Below are 19,915 nucleotides of genomic sequence, written 5' to 3'. Positions count from 1 at the left end.
CATGGCTTTTAATATGAATAAATTCCTATGTATGAAAATTGCTAGTAATGCAATTAATTGATTATTTCTACTTAAGTCCTTTTGAAAATGATGTATAATATACCTGTTAAATTCAGGACTGATACTGAGATAGAGGGAGTGGAATATAAAGCAGAACTCATATTTTAAAATGTTGAAAGTATATTCAGCTAATTGCATGGGTCTTCTAACTTCTTTTTATTTTATTAAGAATGTCTCTCATCAAATAATAATTTTCTTACATTGTGATTATTTTCTAATTCACTTGTCAGCACAGCAGAGAGGTTAACTGTAAACCACTCAAATTTTCCTTTTTTTAAAAAAAAGAAGCCCTATTACTACCCAACTAAACCTATCAATCAGATTTTTTTCTTAATCCAGGTAAGATCTATTTCAAGTTTTTCTCTGCACTGTAACTAAGAAAAAAAATTTTGCAAGGCTTGAGAAAAAAGACTCCATTTAATCAAAGTTCCTCAAGAAGAAATATTCCCAAGTGTATTTTTTCCTTCCTCATAATTTATCCTGTACCTTATGTCTGGCACTCTAGAAGGCAAATATTTTTTAGAGCTTCTAAAACACCTCAGGCTGTGCCTACGGCTACAGATATGTAACCATATGGTTCCTTAATTACTTAAATCACTATGCAAGGTCTATGTGCTAACATTCAAGATACATTTCACTTTGGTGTTAGCCCAAGGGGACCCATCTGATAGATAGACCTCATGACTTTGGCATTCCTTGTTTTTCTTGTCTAACATTTCCTTTGAAGCTCTCTTAAAATTTCTCAGACAGATATCTACTGACTAAAAACTGTGGGGTCCTCTTGCTTGAAATCCTCTCTGTATGGTTATTGCTTACTCTATATGCCTGAATTTTTCCCTTTTTGTAGTCTTGCAGGTGATATAAATCTGGCAAGAGTAGAAGATTGTGTTACCATCCAAAGGGACTTTGATAGGCTTGGAGAAATGGGCCAAAAAGAACCCCATTAAATTCAGCAAAGGAAATACCAAGTCCTGCATCTTCACAGCAGTAACCTCTAACAAAGCAAAGGCTGGGGAGTAACTGGCTGGAAAGCAGCTCTGCAGAGAGGGACTGGAGGATTCTAATGAGCAACCAGCTGAATATGAGCCAGCAAGGAGCCCTTCTGGCAAGGAAGGACAACATCACTCTGGGCTGCATTAGGAAGAATGCTTCCGGCAAGTTCTGTTCTCTGCTCAGCACTGCTGAGACATACCTGGAGCACTGGGTCCACGTGCAGAACACCCCAGTACAAGGTACATGGGCATACTGGAATGAGTTTGAAGGAAGGTGATGAATGATTAAGCAATTGGAGCATTCAATATATAAGGAGAGGCTGAGAGAGATATTCATCCTGGAGAAGAAAATGCTTACCAGGATCTTATCCATCTGTAGGAATTACATGGATTTATCTGAGTAAAGAGGACAGAGCTAGACTCTTTTCAGTGGGCGGCCACTGACAGGACAAGAGGCAATGGGCACCAACTAACCACAGAAAACTCCATTTAAACATAAGAAAAAGGGGGATTTTTTTATGGTGAGTTCGACCAAACACTAGAGAAAATTGCCCAAGGAGGCTATAAAACTTCCATTACTGGAGATTTTCATCATAACTTGACTGGATACAATCCTGAGCAACGTGCTATAGCTAACCCTGCTCTGCAGGGGCTGGGACTGCAGACCTTGAGAGATGCCTTCCAGGCTCAACTACTATGAGTAGTTCTGTGATACTATATATATATATATATTTAAAAAACCAAAAAAAAACCCCAAAACTAAGGAAAATTTACTCTGTTATCTCTACAACTAAAAGTTTCAAGTTGTGTGAATGACTTTCCAAAAATTACCGGATTTCATTGGTCTTGACCCCTGAAATAAGAGTGGAAAACAAATTATACAGACTCTACCTAGTAAAAGAATGAGAAGAAACTAATCTCTTATAAACAGATTACTCACTGAATGTCATTAAAAAGAATAAAAACAAACATTCTTTATTTCGATTAGATCAAAGATTTTGATCTTGGCCACAGAGTACATTACAGCTTTGGTGCAAACCCAAGGAGATGCTTTCTTCTTGCATTTTTCAAGAACAATCAGAGAATATTCACCTTTATATATGCCATTGTATCCTCCATGGACTTCTCCAGCACTGGAGATTTCTTCAACATGAGCTCCTTGGTCAGATGTAAAGTATACAAGAGTTTTGTCACTCAGATTATGCTTCTCCAGCACATCCAGAATTTGCCCTAGTTGGAAAAAAAAATAATAAAAAAAATAAAATTCAAAGGACAGCTTTAAGAATCACAGAATGAACTACGTTGGAAAAGACCTTTGAGATCATCAAGTCCAACCTATGACCTAACCTAGCACTTCCTCATCACGTAAACCATGGCACTGAGTGCCACATCCAATCTTTTTTCATGCCCAAGGAGGGTGACTCCACCACCTCCCCGGGCAGACAATTCTAGTGCCCAATCACTCTTTCAGTGAAGAATTTTTTTTCTGATGTCTAACGTAAATTTGCCTGGCATAGCTTAAGACCATGTCCTCTTGTTCTGTCAGTTATTGTAGTAGAATAGTTTTTAAGTGTAGGAGAATAGTTTGTAAAGTTAGTGCAGACGGCAATCTTTCCCAATGAATTACAGCTGTACTGATTACTGAGGTTGGAAATAGCTTTGCCTGTCCAATGAGGATGGGTGTTATAAAAGAGTGGGCTAGCTGGCCATGAGTTGAAGTTTGAGGTTCAGTGTGCTGGCTGTGCTGTGAGGGGGTAAGGGACACAAGGCTGTGCAAGGGACAGATAAGGTAAGAAGATGTGAGGGACAGACAGGGCTGGTGGCTGGGTAAGGGACAGGTTGGGGTTAGCCAGTCATGCAGAAGAAAGAAGGAAACTTGCAGAGAGGAGAGGAGTCAGTGCTGTGTGAAGCAGCTAATGAGGAAAGGAGTCAGAGCTGCCTAAAAGAAGGCATGAAAAGTTTTTAATGAAAGACTGGTGTTGGTGCCAGTTATGTCCGTCTTGACATAATTACGGCAACAAGTTGCTGCCTGGAGAAAGAGACCAATCCCCACCTGACTACAATCACTTTTCAGGAAGTTGTAGAGAGTGGTAAGGTCACCCCTGAGTCTCCTTTTCTCCAGGCTAAACAACCCCAGCTTCCTCAGTCATTCCTCATAGCCCCTCTCCAGCCTTGCCTGGCGAGTTGCCCTCCTCTGGATGCTGGGGACTTCAAATTACTTTTTCATTAGCCTTGGCACATATAAATATTTGTGTCCTTATGCCTCTTTGAGATCACCTTTCACATTAACTCTTATACACAGCAATTGGCACATTCAGCACACAGTAGGGCAAAACCACACAGGGCTTCTAGCAATTGAGACCACGACTGCAGGGTTTCTTGAAGTACAATATGAGAGGATTTGTGCACATGAGAGAAAAGGGCTAATCCACAGAGAGCACGTGACTTTTTGAAGCAGTTGCTCTTAATCAAGGAAATCCCTTAGCAAGAAGATTCAAGCCACTGAGGAAAGAGCCCAGCATGCAGAGTAGGTCTCACAGTTTGGGGGTAAAGCCTTGCTGCCTAGCAACCTATAGAGGCAGCATGGCAAAAATCTCAATGTGAGTTTTACAGCAAGACAAAAAAAAAGGCAAGAGAATGTACATACCACCTTTGAAGCATGTGTGGTTTCATTATCAAACCTAATAATTAGCCCTTAATATCTCAAGAAAAATAACTAAACTCAGAATGTGCAAAGTAATAAACACACCCAGGTACACACATTTAAAAAAAGTATCCACAGGAATGTGTTTTGTACCTCTTAGGCACCTTGAGCTCGTGTTTCATTTTTACAAAGGGTTCCTCACACTACTTTTGTGGAGGGCCTTGCAGTTATATGAATTACACTGAAATCTACTTAGACTGAATTCTATAAAGTGTGTTTCTGTATGAATGAGAGCAAAGCTGCTCTTTGTAACTTGCTCCAGTGAATTTTATACTGATTAGTAATCTAAAATTATTGGTCCTGGAAAATGACCAAAGCTTAAGAATATAATTCTTCACATCTGCCTGACAATGAACCTGTCCTTTAGGGATCTCAGAACATATAAAGTTAATTCTGTCTTCACAACCACTTTATCTTTATTCTTTTACTTAAGCATCCAAGAATGGCCCAATTTGAATGTTAATTTTGATTTGCTAACCTGTCCACTAAGAATTAATTCATCATCTGATGCCCAATTATTGTGTCAAAGAGGATGAGATAAGAACTTTGAAATACAGAGGCTTCTAAATGGTTTTCAGATCACTGTTTCTGTAGCTATGCTCTTTTTCTGGATAAGGAGTAATTACCTTACTTTATTGCTACTATTTCTAGTTGCCTTTTAATATTATATCATTCTAAAATTGTCTTTTGAAAAGGTTGACTGTCTTAATTTTTCAAATGATTGTGTCATGAGTAAAAGAACATCAGCCACTAAATTTAAGTAGATACCTGTTAATTTTGTTTGTAAAGTAGGAGGAAAGAAGAAATGTAAGAGTAGGAGAATTTGTTTATGTAAATTTTGAAGCCTTGTGGGAGTTGAAATTTCCCAACAGAGCTGAGAAAATCTGTTACAAAGGCTGACATTTTAAAAGTGGTGGGTTGAAAGAAAATCATGTAGATCCATCTGACAAGCCATGCGCTTGCTGCATAAGGTGGACTTAGAAAAGAAAAGAGGCAATTTCCCATTGGCTTCTGAAATTGTTTGGAGAATGTACTTGCTAAGTGATTACAATATCCCTTAGAAATGTGTCAATGATAATAAAAAAGTAAAGTATAAAGATAAATTAGGAAATTATGTGTAGGTATTCAGCCACATGACCTCCAGAGTTCCCTCCCAACCTATATCAAGCTATGATTTTTTGATACAATGACAATAATAATAAATAGTATTGTGCAAAGAAATATAAGTGCAGTGATGTGCACAACAGTATTTTTTTACATACATCATGTTCCATGATGAAATTGAACTTTCAAATTAATCTTGTATATTAAACAAAATGAAAAGAAAATGAGAATGACACTCAATATATAACATTAAATGATCTCTGGTGATCAAAGGCATTGGCAATCATTCAATAATGGCCACCTTGATTTCCCAACTAATTTGGGAAGATACGAGAAGCAATGAAAATTGTCTCGCTATCACAGATAATTAAATTGAAATTTAAAAATTAATATAAAAATTAAGACATTATAATGACTTTTTTCTAAATGAGGTTGAGTAACTGGACTTACTCTGAAAAAAAACATAAAATTCTGACACTCAAATGATTCCCATTTTGGGAAAAAACCCAGCCATATAAAATTCTCCTCCAAAAGTTGTTAAACTCAATGGTAAAACTTAACTTCCTTCAAAGGGGTTTTTAAACACAAAGGATTGACTACATTAGGTTTAATTAATGAATGATAAAATGAAAATTTATCTCAGCAGCAACATTTTTCTGTACAGATAGACTAATAATGGTAATTCAAAAAACAGTATTGTCAGAGTATGGCAGTCACAAAACACTCACAAACAAACCTTCCGTTTCTATTTTGATCTTGAACACTGGCACCTACTAGAATGAAAACTGGAAATTAACAGCAAAGTGTGTGCAACCAGGAGATAAGCCACATTTAAGTGCATTTGAATGATGTGACTCCCACTAACACAACAAATACATTCACTTACCAGTATTTCTAAATAGTAACCAGTGCAAAAAAAATGCAAAGATGCATTTTGGATGTCTGTGGATAGTTATCATTCATGTTCAATATTATATGAATTTTGGAAGCAAATACTATCATGAAGACAAACATACCCTTTTTTTCTTACAAGTATTTTTTTGGCAATTTTAACTCCTTCATTCTCACTACTTCTGTATATTTCAGAGACTTTAGAATAAAGTTAAAATTGATGTATAAATATTCCCAGGCAATGGCAGTTATTTTAGCTGCCTTGGATGAGGTGAATCACAGCTGCAAAAAGACCTTTTCTTACCTATTGACTAAAAAAGAGAAGATAGGCAAATAACTAAAAACTAAATGCTTTCATATTAGACATCAAGGACAATAAGATGAATTGTACCCAAAAGGCTAGACATGCAACTCCATGAACAACACACTTTAATGATCGTGGTGAACAGATAAATGATGTCTGTGTAAGAGATGATGGCAAAATTGTATTGCTTCACCCATAAAATATGATTTGAAGTATGTTGTACATCATGTGCTCTTGAGTTAGAAGAATGGGGCTTCAGCTGGCTTAGTGTCCCCTGTGAGTTTTATTGCAGGCTTCTGAAAGCAATACAAATTTCAATAGGATTTTTGGATGTCAAGGGTTTATACAGAATATGAAACTGTAGGATGAATAGGCCAAAACATCAGGAAAACCATGGCTCTGTTCAAGCAACTATAGCTTACTATCCCCAGAGTAGGAAATTATCAATAAAAATGGAAAGAGTTTAAATTAAAATACCTTGCTTGAAAGCTGCATTCTGAAAAATTAGCTGCAGTACTGATCTATGTGGATGGTACCAGTTAATTTTTTTTTCTGATTTGAACAGATCATATTTGGAAATACAACATTTCCAAATATCAAAATCAATCTAGCTGAAGGAGCTCCATAATTTCTGCAGCTATTTAGCAGCTAGGATTTCAGATCAAACTATTCCTACCTCTGCCATTATAGGAATGTATCAATGTAGCTGACTAACATTGTAGCAGACAAAGGTGTTAGATCATTGGACTTTTTTTTTCCATTTATATTTTTTTAAGATACAAAACAGCTTGAGGACTGTGTTGTTACTTATTTTAATTGGTACATCAGTGTTCCAAAATTTAAATGAAGCTTCTTGTGAAATATAGTGAGGAGTGCTCTCTATATTCTGCTCTCCATTCTTGCTTCAAGCTGTGTAAAATTAAAAAGAATTGTTTCATTCTGAATTTGAAAATGCAAATTTCAATGGAGCGATAGCCATGTGAAAGTGAGAAGAGCAATTGACTGTTCTTTGCATGGAAACAGAGCACCATGCCACTTTTCAACTTCTCCAGCACAGCCTGATTGGTAGCTGAACCAGCCTTGCTAACGATGATCATAATTACTGAATTTTGACTCATGCAAAGCTCCTACTGTACGCATATACATGAAGAGATACGGTTTATAAAAAATGACTATTCATTTGTAAACAAGGTGCAAACACTGAAAAACAATTATATATTTACAAACGTGTTAGTGATTTGGAAGTGTTCAAAGGTTTAGTCAAGCAAGTATATGAACATATGCATTTAATTCAAAAATTAGTTTACTGTCATTTCAAGTCAATAGGAAAAAATATTATTTGTATTAATTCAAAATAATCTAGAGTATTGCTGAAAGTGTGTTTAAAATATGGTACATGTGTAATCTAGGCATTAGAAAAAACAGTCTCTCTACTTGTGAGGAAAGATTTAAAAAGCAGTTTGCCAGATTCAAAGACAAAACATGTTTCAGAAGGAGGGTTAAGGATCTGTCTCAGAAAAAGACAGTTGACGTTAAAGGAAATTCCTATTAATGTAACACTCTTTTCCAACTCCAGTAAACTTTCACATGCCTCTTTTGTATCCAGAAACTTAGAGTAAACTTGAGACAATTATCGAACAAAGACTCCAATAGATCAATCTGTGAAAATAAGCCCTCACTTCACTGCCTAGAAGAGGCAGTTTGATTGTTGTTGAGGTTTTATTGTTTTTATTTGCTGTTCAGAATTTGCTACTGCTGCTCATGTTTTGTTTTGAATAGCATCATTAAGTAGAATCACAACTTGTAGTCAGCTCCAGGCACTCACCTCTGTGAGTGGCAAACCTTTGAATAAATGCATAAAATCCTATAAATTAATGCTACATGCATAAGTATTTGGAAACCCACATTTCTCCCAGAAAATATATTGAAGCCTTTCAACTATATACCCATAGGTTTACTACATAGTAACCCTCTTGGGAGTCCATTTCTGCTACAGCAGTTTAAGGTTTTTCCACAGTTAATCATCTCTTCAGGGCTCAAAGGCTAAGATTTTCACCTTATGAAAACTTCATGTTGCAGATTCTGCATACCATCATTCACAAGCTAACAATCATTTTAATCTCTATGTTGATTTTCTATGATGAAGAAAAGATACTTCACTCTAATGTACTGATCTGATTACAAAAGCCACCAACTAAAACCTTTGTATTAAAACAAGCTCATAATGAAGATCAAGACATCCCTATCTTAATTTTAGCTTTTGGACATTTCAGGTTATAAATATGCAAATGTTCCTGTGTTACGCTCAGAGCCATCCAGTTTCCCTTTGATAAATATGTAAATCAGTTTGTCTCTGCAGTGGGGAAGTAATTATCACTTTCAGACCTAGTCACTGAGTACAACACTTGAGGTAAAGACAGAAAATAATAAAACCATTGACAGCAACACAAGAAGTGGCTGCACATATGGTGAACAGTACATAAATGCTGCATGCAACTTGTTTAACATTCAGAGCTACAACACAACTACTGTAGAGTGGAAATTCTGGGACAAATCATTAGGATATGCTATGGCACATTATCTAGCCAGTCAATAGAACACATCCACCTAAGAAGACAAGTGATTCTCATAAGGAGGACATTAGCATATGAACCTCAAAGGTGAGAGTGAATACTAGGTAGTATGACTCTGACTAGAACAGAAAATAGATGCATAGCTAATTACAAAAGGTATAAGGTTCTTCCTGCATAAAGAAAGTAGTGTACTTTCAGTACAAAGCCTTGAATCAGTACTACTGTGCTACTCTTTCTTAAATTACACCATGGAAACAATCCATACAATGAAGTCTTCTCCATAGCTGGAGTCTCAAATGTGCTTAGCTCCTGCTATGGTAGATTAGTGGGATCTTCAATGTCAACAGGGAATTCTGCCAAAAAGTAGCATCTGGTTCTGAAAAAGCACATCTATATTAGTGTTTTAATTTGTAACAGGAATGCATATTTACAGTAAATCCAATCATGGACAGTTAACATATTTATGTTTCCATAGCAAAGCCCTCTTGGATTTTGTGACCTGAATTTCTTTCAAAGTCTGAATTCAAGGATGAATTCTTGGAATGCAACTAAGGCACTCAGACTAGAGATGGGCATTCAGTCAGGGACCATAGTAGAGCTGGTCTGAAGTGGGTTGTCTCTTTTGGTGTGCTGACAGTCTTTTTCCAGCTCAGAAGATAGTCCAGACCTGCCATTGTTGGTAGTTTTAAACATGGTAGGATTGATGAATCCTCCCCTGAAAGTCTAGTGCAGGCACAATCTAGCTCCAGCTGTGCATGCTCTAGATACATTGAGGGTGGGATTTATATAAAGTGTACACAAAGCAGAAAGTATGAATTTTCATATGCAGTTCACCTATCCTAATAATTTGGCCCCAAAAATTCTGAATTCTTTTCAATGTGAAGTAAGGTAAGGCGATTGCCCCAGATGTAACTACCTTCTTAGGTCCTGATAGTGAACATCAAACAATTTTCTGTTAGATTCCCCTAGACTCAGAGTGAGACAAATAAATCTTTGGAAGTGCTCAGAAAAGAGCAGTCTTTTAAACAGAAAACAAGGCAACTTTGGTGTAGAGTCAGCTAACCTATCAGCGTGAACTTGCTTTTTGCTTGTTTGGATTTGGATTGCCATGTAGCTGTAAACTTGCAATTCACTTGTGACTGTTTACACAGTTTTATAAGTATAATGTGTCTTTCAGACCCTCAGGATAATCTTCAGTACAGTGCACAGCAGATTAGCTAAGCACACTGCTTAGCAGCTTTGAATAAATCAACCAAATTTTGACTTATGCATAAGGTTTTTCCTAGAGATGAGTACCACATCTCTTATTTCTCCTTTGCATATAGGTTCAAAATATTTTTTAAATATTAAAGTTGGAATGATATTTTACATGTGTATAAATACATGTGCGGAATAAAGAACAGAGTTAAGATGTCTGAAGAACTGTGCATATAGCGGCAATAGAGACAATGCAGGCTGCAAAAGCTTCCTGTACTGCAGCACTAATGATGGATTATTACAAGTCAAAAAGTATAGCTAATCAGTGGCTATTTCCTTATTAGTATTTAAATTAGCTAATAAATGCATTGCTTGAAATTTAGTTTTAGACCTTACATTTTGAATATAAGTCTATGTATTTCTAATGTAAATCTTGAGTTTTAGCCTGCTTAAAATGCTAAAATATGAGAAATAGTCATGCAATTTTAGGGGTGTCCACTGCATTTGCACTTTGCATGACAGCTGTGATAACTTTTTGTGTAAATTTTCATCTTCATTCTGCACATAACTAAGATGAATAATGAAAAAGACATTGTCTCATTTCCCATTTTGCAGTCTCCCATGTTTTCTTCCAAATTATGAAAGGGATTTCTTTAGGCATGACCTTGGCAAACTGTAGTGACAACAAAGGGATACTATTCAATTTTGAATTAGACTGCCAGGTGAATTTAAGGCTTCAGGTATTTGATCATTCCAATATATGCCGATTGTGATTGATTGAAAAAATGGGGTGTGATAAAAGAAAACTCTTTCCAATGTCTTCAAAGGTTTAAACATTTATTAATGTCAGACAAAGTTTTAAACTCAATATCTAGATGGTCTTAGAACCAAATGCATAATGACAACATTTTACCACATTAATGTGTGAAGAAGTATGAAAAATTTAAAGCAGGGGAAAAAATTAACCCCCCATTTTAATCTTATGCACTTTTCTAAAAATTTCCAAGTATTTGCCAGTTGTTTATTTAATTTTTATAATGTTTATTAAATAAAATTCAAACTGAAAAATTGGCTGACATCAGAGAATAAGCATTTATTGTCTTTCAGCAGACAATTTTTTTTATCTTTGTTGAATTTGGAAGCAGGTTTTAAACACTTGCTATTAATTACATACCATAAAGAGGAGTTTTATCAAGATTGAATTATATTAATCATGAAATCTCAAAAAATTCAATTTCCTGGTTTTCTGATTTCAATTGTGCAAATCTAATCTAACACAAAAGTAGGTGTGCATTAACTCACACCCAATACCTCTTTTTTTTTCTCTTTGACATGAGGCTCACCATGCACACTTGTTAGCTCACCTACTTCTCTAACTTTTGTGCCTAAGTGTTTCTAGACACTCAAAGCCTACTGTGAAATCACTATCACCAAAACACGTTACTTGATAATGAACCTCTGTATAGACACTGTTACTACCAACAAGAAAGGAAACCTGACTACAAAAATTGTCTCAAGGGACTTTTACACTAATGATGTAGACTCTACTCTGCCTCCTCTAGATGATGTTTAGAATTTAGTAAAAAAACCCACAAACAAAATACATTTAGACCCTCAAATTAAGATTTGACACTTTTTTCCCCTGGTATATGTATGTGTTAAACATGACAAATACATGCCGACTTAAATTCCAGAGGATCCTTTCTGAAGGGAAGGAAAATAATTTTTCAAGTCATCCTCATTGATGAAGATTACTAGCTCAAAAAGATTACTCACTATCTCATGAAATGGCACTTTGATTCCTTAAGTCAGATAAGTGCTCTTGAAAAAATATTCACAGCCTATTCAAAAAGAGTTTCTGTTGAAGTTTTAGAGTAGTATTCAAGTAGCACAGCAGATGCCTATGAGGAAGAAAAAGAAAATCTGCCTTTTTCTGGTCTGAGGCCTGGAAAGAGAAATATGCCATTCCTGTTTTGATTTGGTTTGGAAATATTTGAGGACTCTACTTAGGCCAAGACGTGTTTGATGCCCCTAAGATACGGTGGAGTCATGAGATCAGAGAGGGCCCTGAGATCATTAGACTAATTTCCTTGCCTTTTCTCTAATTTTCACTCATATAATAATAAAACAATAAAATGAGTAGGTTACGTGTGAAGTTACTAATTAATCTGAGTTTACAAAGGTTTAACACTATGAATGCTATGTGTCATTTTGTTTGTAATGAGAAGTTACAAAAATGGAGCAATATATTTTTCCAGTGTAAAGGCAAGGCAGAATTCTGAAAGGGCTCTGCCTTGCATATAAGGATCACAGTGAGATGTGTTTTTTAGGATAAATCTGAAGGCTAAATGTGAGATGAGGAAGGATCATTCACAAAAACACCACAGATCAGCTGAAATATTTACATAGATACATAGAACAAATTAGTCTAACTGTAATTAAACACTATTTGGGGAAGAAAAGAGTTATTGCCAAGGTAAACTCTCCAAAGAACAGATGGCAAATAACCACTTGAAGGCCCCAAGCACCACTTTTCTTACTTATGGGAATAGCACTATTCCTATAGATACACAGGCAGGTAGAGGGTTAATTCCTTCCTATTAATGGATGTTTTTATGAACTAGTCATTTCTGAACCTATAAAATCAAATGTAAGAATTTGTATATAAACAAATGCCTTTGAACAGGAAATGTTTGGAATCTTCACATTTCACATGAATAGCTGTGTAACACACTGATGTTTCAGTATAACATGCAGAGAGAAGTACAATCCAGCAAATAGACTTCTGCTCTAGAAGGCACTGGAAAAGTATGGCTGGATATACACAAGAAATTACTGTATCATTATGAAGATTCAACAAGTAAATAAGGTAACAGTAAGATAGAGTATTTGAATACATTTCCTGATAATATATTTAATACAATTTTAAACAATTCTTTTTTATTATTTTACCATTAATTTCTAAAGTTATATATAACTAATATATACATAAATTATATATAACAAGGAAATACATTATATATATATATAATAAGGAGAATAAATAAATATCTCATCAAAAATAAGTTTATATTCTGAGAGGTAAATGTGCTATTATTGTCCAGTTTTTTTTGCCAAGAAAGCTCTCTTTAACTAGGCCATCTATATTTTTATGGGCAGCACCTGGGGGTTATTGCACAAGAAGATTGGCAAACTGCAGCAGAATCACACAAAAGTTGGACTGAGAAATTTGGGATATGGAGCTTGACTACCTCAGCTCTAAATAGGCAAGAATATTTAGGATATGTCCTGCAGAAAGGTTTTAGGCTTTTTTTTTTTTTTTTTTTAGGACAACTGCCAATTTTGTGCCTTATTTTAAAAAATGCTGGTAAAAAAAGCCATCATAGCAGCAGCACTTTGCTCATAACACCCTGCTAAGATGTTCAAACCTTGTTCTTTAGAAGGTACTGGTTACATTATGTCTCACTCTGTCCTCATATTGACTTGAAAGGGGCCTTCAAAAATCATCTACTCCAACCTCCCTGCCTTAGGAAGGACATCTGTCACTAGATTAGGTTGCTTAAAATCTGGCTTTGAACACTTCCAATGCTGCAGCGTTCACAACTTTTCTGGGCAACCTTTTCCAGTGTCTTACCACCCTCATTGTCCAATATTTCTCCCCAATGTCCAATCTAAATCTGTTTAACCTTTTACTGTTTTAAACTTTTGTCCTTTGTCCTATCACTACAAGTACTGGCATCAAGTCTTTCTCCAGTCTTTCTTATAATTTACTTTCCTTTATATATTCTCCCTAGAGCCTTCTGTTCCCCAGGTTCTCTCTCAGCCCAGCTCTCTCAGTCTGCCTTCATAGGAGAGGTGCTCCAGCCCCCTGCACATCTTTACCTCCTCTAGGCCAGCCCTTAGAGTCCCACATCTTTCCTGTGCTGAGGACCCCAGAGCTGGATGTGGCACTCCAGGTGGGATCTACCAAGTGCAGAGTAGTGGGGCAGAGTCATCACCCTCGACTGCTGGCCATGCTCCTCTAGATGCAGCCCAGGACACGGTTGGATTTCTGGGCTGCAAATTCACATTGTTGGCTCATGTTCATTTTTTCATCTGCCAAATTGAAGGATAAATTATATGTGTTTGAATTATAAACAAATACATTAAAAAGTATTCATTTATTACTTGTGTAATGTATACTCTGTGATTTTGTAATGTCAAAATCAACTGAACTCTGGATTAGAAGCACTTTGCTACCTTTTACACAGCAATATACTATACATTGAAATACTGTGCATTGGCTATTCTTTTCACATTAGCACAACTAGTATCTTCCTTGACTTTACTAGAAATAATGAGGCATCCTGAACTATTAATTTCTTTCAAACATCTGGCATTAAGTTCACAGGAAGACAAAGTTTATACTGCTTTTTTGGGCTGGGCCATTCTTTAAGACTAAAATGCAATTACATTTGTATTATTTATTGTTTCCTGCTTTGTTTCTAAATGCTAGTCTGATTAAGAAATGAAAGTAAGCTTAATTTATAACCCATAACTATCTCAACCACTGAAATACAAGAGCCTAAAGAGCCAAAACCTTTCACGCTCACAACAGTGAAATGGCAACAGTACTATAAAAACATGTAAACTGAAGGACCTAAGTTATTCACACTTATTTGAAAGCAAGGTAACTGTGACATTATAGACGAGTCCATCCAGTAATTTGCTAAAAGGGCACTTCCTGAAAAAGGAGGATTCCTCTCTTCTTCTCTTTATCCTTTCTATTTTCACTGGAAGCTGGTTAGAAAAAAAGGAGGTAAGGGAGAGGATGCTGTGTCTCCCCTCTTGTGGATTCATAAGGCTGCAAGATCCACTAAAGCTGTGGAATATAACTTCATGCTGGTCTAAGGCAAGAATTTGATTATCATGGAGTCTTTTTTTGTTCATCTCTAGTAAGCAACTCAGCCCTTAGGGGTCAGGTGTTCCTTTGGATATTGAGCTTACTACTGTAATACAAAATCAGTTCAGTGTTTTCAGGCTTGCTGAAATGTGCTCTTTATAAGGAAATGTTATAAAGAAAGTTTCATGGGTAGGGAGAGAGAATGATTTAAAAATAGAAATGTGTATATGAAGTCAAAAGAAAGCAAAAACAAAAAGAAAGCATTCAAACTAGTAAAAAATAACCTGAGTACACTGTGAAACACATAACCCCTGCACCACAAACATCAGTAATAAAAAAAGAATGATAGGGAAGAAAAATAAAGATTCAGTTTCAGTTTTTCTTAAACAGCATTCTAAATTGAAATAGAAATGCCTTTTTATACAATCAAGTGGTGAGGGAAAAAGCTGCAGAGCAAAATTACCTCTTTACCAGCCTGCCTTTCACAAATCACTGCATCATTACTCTACTGCTTCCCCTAGCCCTAAAAAATTAATTATTTATCTCATTATTACATTTTTTTATTATAAGGAAAGCAATAAAAAGCTTTCTTTAATGAAATATAAGCAACTCTTTTTTAGAAAAAAAAATTTATCTTTAGTAGTGTTACCACCTTGCCTATTACACAGTGTGGTTGTTTTAGCAGTCAAATGTACCATTGAAAAATTACCAGCCAGAGTCAATAAAAAGGCAGTTCTACAAACCTCATCCCTAAGAGCTTATTGCTATCTGGAATTTGAGCCTTGAGTTTCAGTAGTATGAAATTCTGCATGGATATTCACTAATAGGAGCCAATGTGTTGATGAACAATACAGAATCAATATTGTCATAAGCTTTATTGTATGATTACTGCTTTCACTCAGAATTAGCTCACCTTTTTTTAAGCAGCACAGTCTCAAAACAATTAAGATACATTTCAAAAGAAGCATGAAAAAGTTTCATATCTCTCTCAAAAAACCCACCATGGATTATTTTAAAAGAATCTCTAGTATTCTCAGTATCATCACTGAAACTGAAATGCACATGATCAGTTTTAGGGTTTTTTTCTACAGCTAATTGATATTCTGACAGATATGAAAAAATGGTAGAAGGCTGGAAGACATTCTCTGAGTCATAACAGAAACTGTTCATATCATTATAGTTCATATATGGAAAATATATTTAATTATCCTGAAAAAATATCACTTAATCTCCAGGACCAGAGTAAAACTTGAGTTCCTGAATCCAGGTGCACATTCTAACCGTTTCCAGCCTCCAACATGGATCAAGACAGTGAAAAAAATTACTTATCTTTCCTCCTTCCCAAATTCCATGCTAGCTGAGTTAAAGTCCTAATGCTTTACTATATATCCAGATCTGGATTAGTGGGTGACTAGCAACAAAGTTATACCTCAGTAGGTAAAACTCAACATCATCTCTGTCTCAGTTTTTTTCTTGGGAAACAGATTAATGAGATTTCCCTCTCTTACAAAGGCTTGATGAAAATGCTTATTTGCAAATCTGTTATACACTGTAGCAAAGTACTGACACAGAAAAGATGAGAGATGTCAAAGAATCTGTCTTCAAAACAGAACTTCAATAGCATGTGCTAAATAAAACATGAGAATTCATATTTAACAATGAGGGATACACCTACTGTTGAGAAGCTGCTCATTAAGAAGGCATTCTATGATGAGGAGATAGGATTCCAATGGAAAAGAAATAGCATGTAAACATATGGTAAAAAAACTGTACCACAAGACACAAGCATAGGAAGAATGACTTTTTTCTGTCTTTGAGTACTTGACTTCATATTCTTACAATGTTCACTTGTGCCTTCTGCATATTTGTGTACATTTATGGGCTGTATCAGGTATGTTAAGGTACTGAGTAATCCACTACAAAACTATCAAAAGGTACAAGGAAGAGGCGTGGATGAGAAGGTTTAAACACACAGATTAAAAATCCTTGACATTTTCAGTTTCTCTGTTCCTTAGTTTCATGCTTAGGCTTTTACAGACATGCAAATACTACCAGCAAAATCCTTCTCCTACTAGCACAGTCGCATTCGTTATAAAACCATGATTACAAGCTCTATAAATACCTACACAGATATGCTTTTAGTGTCCAACTATTGATGAAAAAGAATGGCAAAAGTCATGTTCCTAATTCAGTGCTGAAGGTTAAAGGTTGACAACAGTAACACTTCTTCCAAAGTGAGTAAAATCTATCATCCTGATCCGTTGCTCTGGATGACTGACTTACTAAATTCCTATGGAGCTTTTCTAGCACAGTGCAAATGTAAATTTCTTGAAAGCTTCCCAGTATCTGTGCTACAAATGTTTCTACACAAAGGCCCTCGATGAGCAAAATCTTTAGCATCTTCCTTAAAATTGTTTTTCTAGTCTGTATTTTGGAAACTGTCTACAATTTGAATAGAGTTGGCCCCATTTTGTTTCCATATTGCAACCTTTATCTGAATATTCATACTCAGATCTTTGTCCATATTGACCTGCATTCCTGTAGGTCAATTTTGGCTTAAATCTTTGCTATGTTCTTAATCTCACTGATAATGGTTTTCCCAACCCACCTTAAGCAAGGAGCAAAATCCAACCATACCGTTTATATGTAAAATTAAACTTCAGAGGCAAAGGTTAAACAAAAGGTTGGTTGCACACTTCATTAGAGAACTTCCTTTCCTCCTTACCTGGATTTATCCTCATTGCTCAGAATCATTAGGATTCTGTCTTATTTCTAGTTTACCTAAAACAGCCTTTGAGCTTTCTCTTACTAGTGGAAATTAGCTTGTCTAAGAGTAGTGCTAATTTTTTTCACTGATTACAACATTTTGTTCTAACACAATGTTAGATGTTATGTCACTGGCTTTGTATTAGACCAAATTTTAAGAGCTTCATAATTAACAGAAAGCCTTTACATTTTTGAGCATTACATGTTGATATTTTTGTAAAGAAAAATGCGCAGTGCCCTATCACATATTGTGCTGACAATTTAACTTCTGCAATATCAGATGCAAATGAAACCTCTTAAAAGCAGCCGGCAGCAAATTTTGAACTATACAGCACTATTACCCCAAACTACATTACACTGAATTTTTCCATCATAGAGTACTAAGACATTATTTGAACATGACTGATTAAAAAGTGCTACAGAAGTGGCCATTTGTAATCTTGTAAATAATGTTCCGAGAAGGAGCTATGCTGTATACAAAGATGTGATATAGAAAAAGGAAACTGGACTTCAGGAGGATTAGGTAGATCAGGAGGCTTATCATAGTGAAAACAGGAGTCTTTCATCACCTAGTCACCTCTTAAATTTGGTCCTATTCAGTAGCAACTGAAAGTCATTGCTGCTTAGTGACATATGAAATGAGTTTGGGTTTTAGAGCAGATTGTAACTGGAAAGCATCCATATCATAAAAGGCAGAACTACAAATGTTTTTAATCTACACCCACACTGATAATTTTCCCAGATGTGACCTAAAGGGTGAATGTGCGTCAAGAGCTTAACTACTGTCTTAGCTGAAGAAACAGTTTCTTAATGCTAGGATAAGAGCAGAAGGCAAGACAGGGTGGGAAAATTCTATCCTAGTCACAGAGTACCTGTGTTGGCTGAATACCTTCTTCTTCAGAGGTGCTGGCTGAATATCTTTTATGATAAGAAAACCAGCCTAATATTAAACCTTATAGATTTGAGATGTACACAAGTATACATTCAGAAAAGCAAGGTCAAGGAATGCACTATCAGCATCAGGAATCCATCTCCAGATTTTTAATTCTATTTTTTCAAGTTTTCAGGCTCAGCCAACACTATGTCACATACACGGTAGCTGGATAAGATCAGTGCTTATCTGCTGCTTCTGATCATCTGGCATCATTCTGCTTTACTTATCTTTTAAATCAATGCTGCACTGTTACAAATTACTACATGAGGTGAAAAGCCATGATAAATTAGGCTTATCTCGGTGTGCAGGATTTTTTCTTGGAAAAAAAATAAGGATAGCTCATTCATTTTTTCTCAAAGCAATAGTAATTTATCCCTTTTTTTCTTCTCATATTAAAAATAATGATTATTTTGATTTTTAGTATAATTCAGAATTCTCAGAAGGTTTGTGGTACAATTTGTGGTACAATTCTTCCATATAGAATAGGTTTCTAAATGGAGGTTCAAAGTATATAAACACTGCAAAGTGATACAAACACGTGAGAATTCAAAATAACAACCACTAACAGTTACATGCAACTGAAAAATAGAGTTTCTGATGAAATTTAACAATACTGTGTTGCTTACCAGAAGGAAGATAGCTACTGTTCAATATTGGAAAGACCATTAAAAAACCCCCACAAACCCCTCCACAAAGCCCCAAACACCCAATCTCTAGGAATGTAAGTTCAGACCAGAATAGCTTGAAATAAATATTAAAATTAATTTTTAATTACCTTGTAATTAAAAATAATAAGTCAACTTTAAGAGTTTAAAGGATTGTAAGTTTAAAACATTGACTTTAAAATGTGGAAAAAAAATACTCCTTTTTCTCTTTGCTTTCTGAATGTGTTAGACTATGTTACTTTCATCAGAGCAAGAATTCCTATGAGCCTTTTGGGCATAATTCAGTTTTCTGTCTCCTAAATATATTACATTTTCCAAAGCAACTTTTGTTTTGTTTCTGAAAGCATTATTTTCATCTATTAATGAAGTGGTGGTACATCTATTACTAAAACAGCGAAAGATGCCACAGGGGTCATTAAAAATAGTTTATATTAAATTGGAATGGTTTTCACTTAGAACCTTCATTTCATCATCATTCCAGAGTAGAATAAAGATTAAAAGTAGAGGATGTGATCAAGTTCACATACTTAGCATATTAACTATTTAAACATGCACAAATTCATCAGATAAAAGGTATGTAAGGATTTCATTTTCATCATCTCACAAATGGGTGATATAGAGATTAGGAGCCACAGCTTAATCCTGCATATATTACTGATATAATCTCTTTTACAACACTAGGAAATCTCATTAGGGAATAAATAAATTAGATGTTTTTCACAAAAGTTTGGAGCTGGCTTGGTGGAGCTTCTGCCCTTCTCTTCTTATTTGAAAGTGCTGTGTGAAGATATGTATTTACAGATAATTCTTAATAACGATAACTGTGGAATCAAAAAAACCAGC

At 35.5% G+C, this 19,915-nt stretch overlaps 1 protein-coding gene across 2 annotated transcripts in view; it reads right to left on the bottom strand.

Moving 5' to 3' along the window:
* The window catches only part of STS (steroid sulfatase), a 123,224-nt gene that overhangs the window by 53,282 nt on the left and 50,027 nt on the right, over nt 1-19,915 (bottom strand). For both annotated transcript variants that reach the window (XM_088160179.1, XM_088160178.1), the window contains exon 8: nt 2,145-2,282. In XM_088160179.1, the coding sequence (XP_088016305.1) occupies nt 2,145-2,282 (138 nt within the window). The remainder of the gene's footprint in view (nt 1-2,144; nt 2,283-19,915) is intronic.

The sequence above is a fragment of the Sturnus vulgaris genome, chromosome 2, assembly GCF_052056855.1.
Source record: "Sturnus vulgaris isolate bStuVul1 chromosome 2, bStuVul1.hap1, whole genome shotgun sequence".
Classification (NCBI taxonomy): Eukaryota; Metazoa; Chordata; class Aves; order Passeriformes; family Sturnidae; genus Sturnus; species Sturnus vulgaris.
Note: the sequence above shows the minus strand (reverse complement) of the source record. Positions and strands in the feature narration are given on the sequence as shown.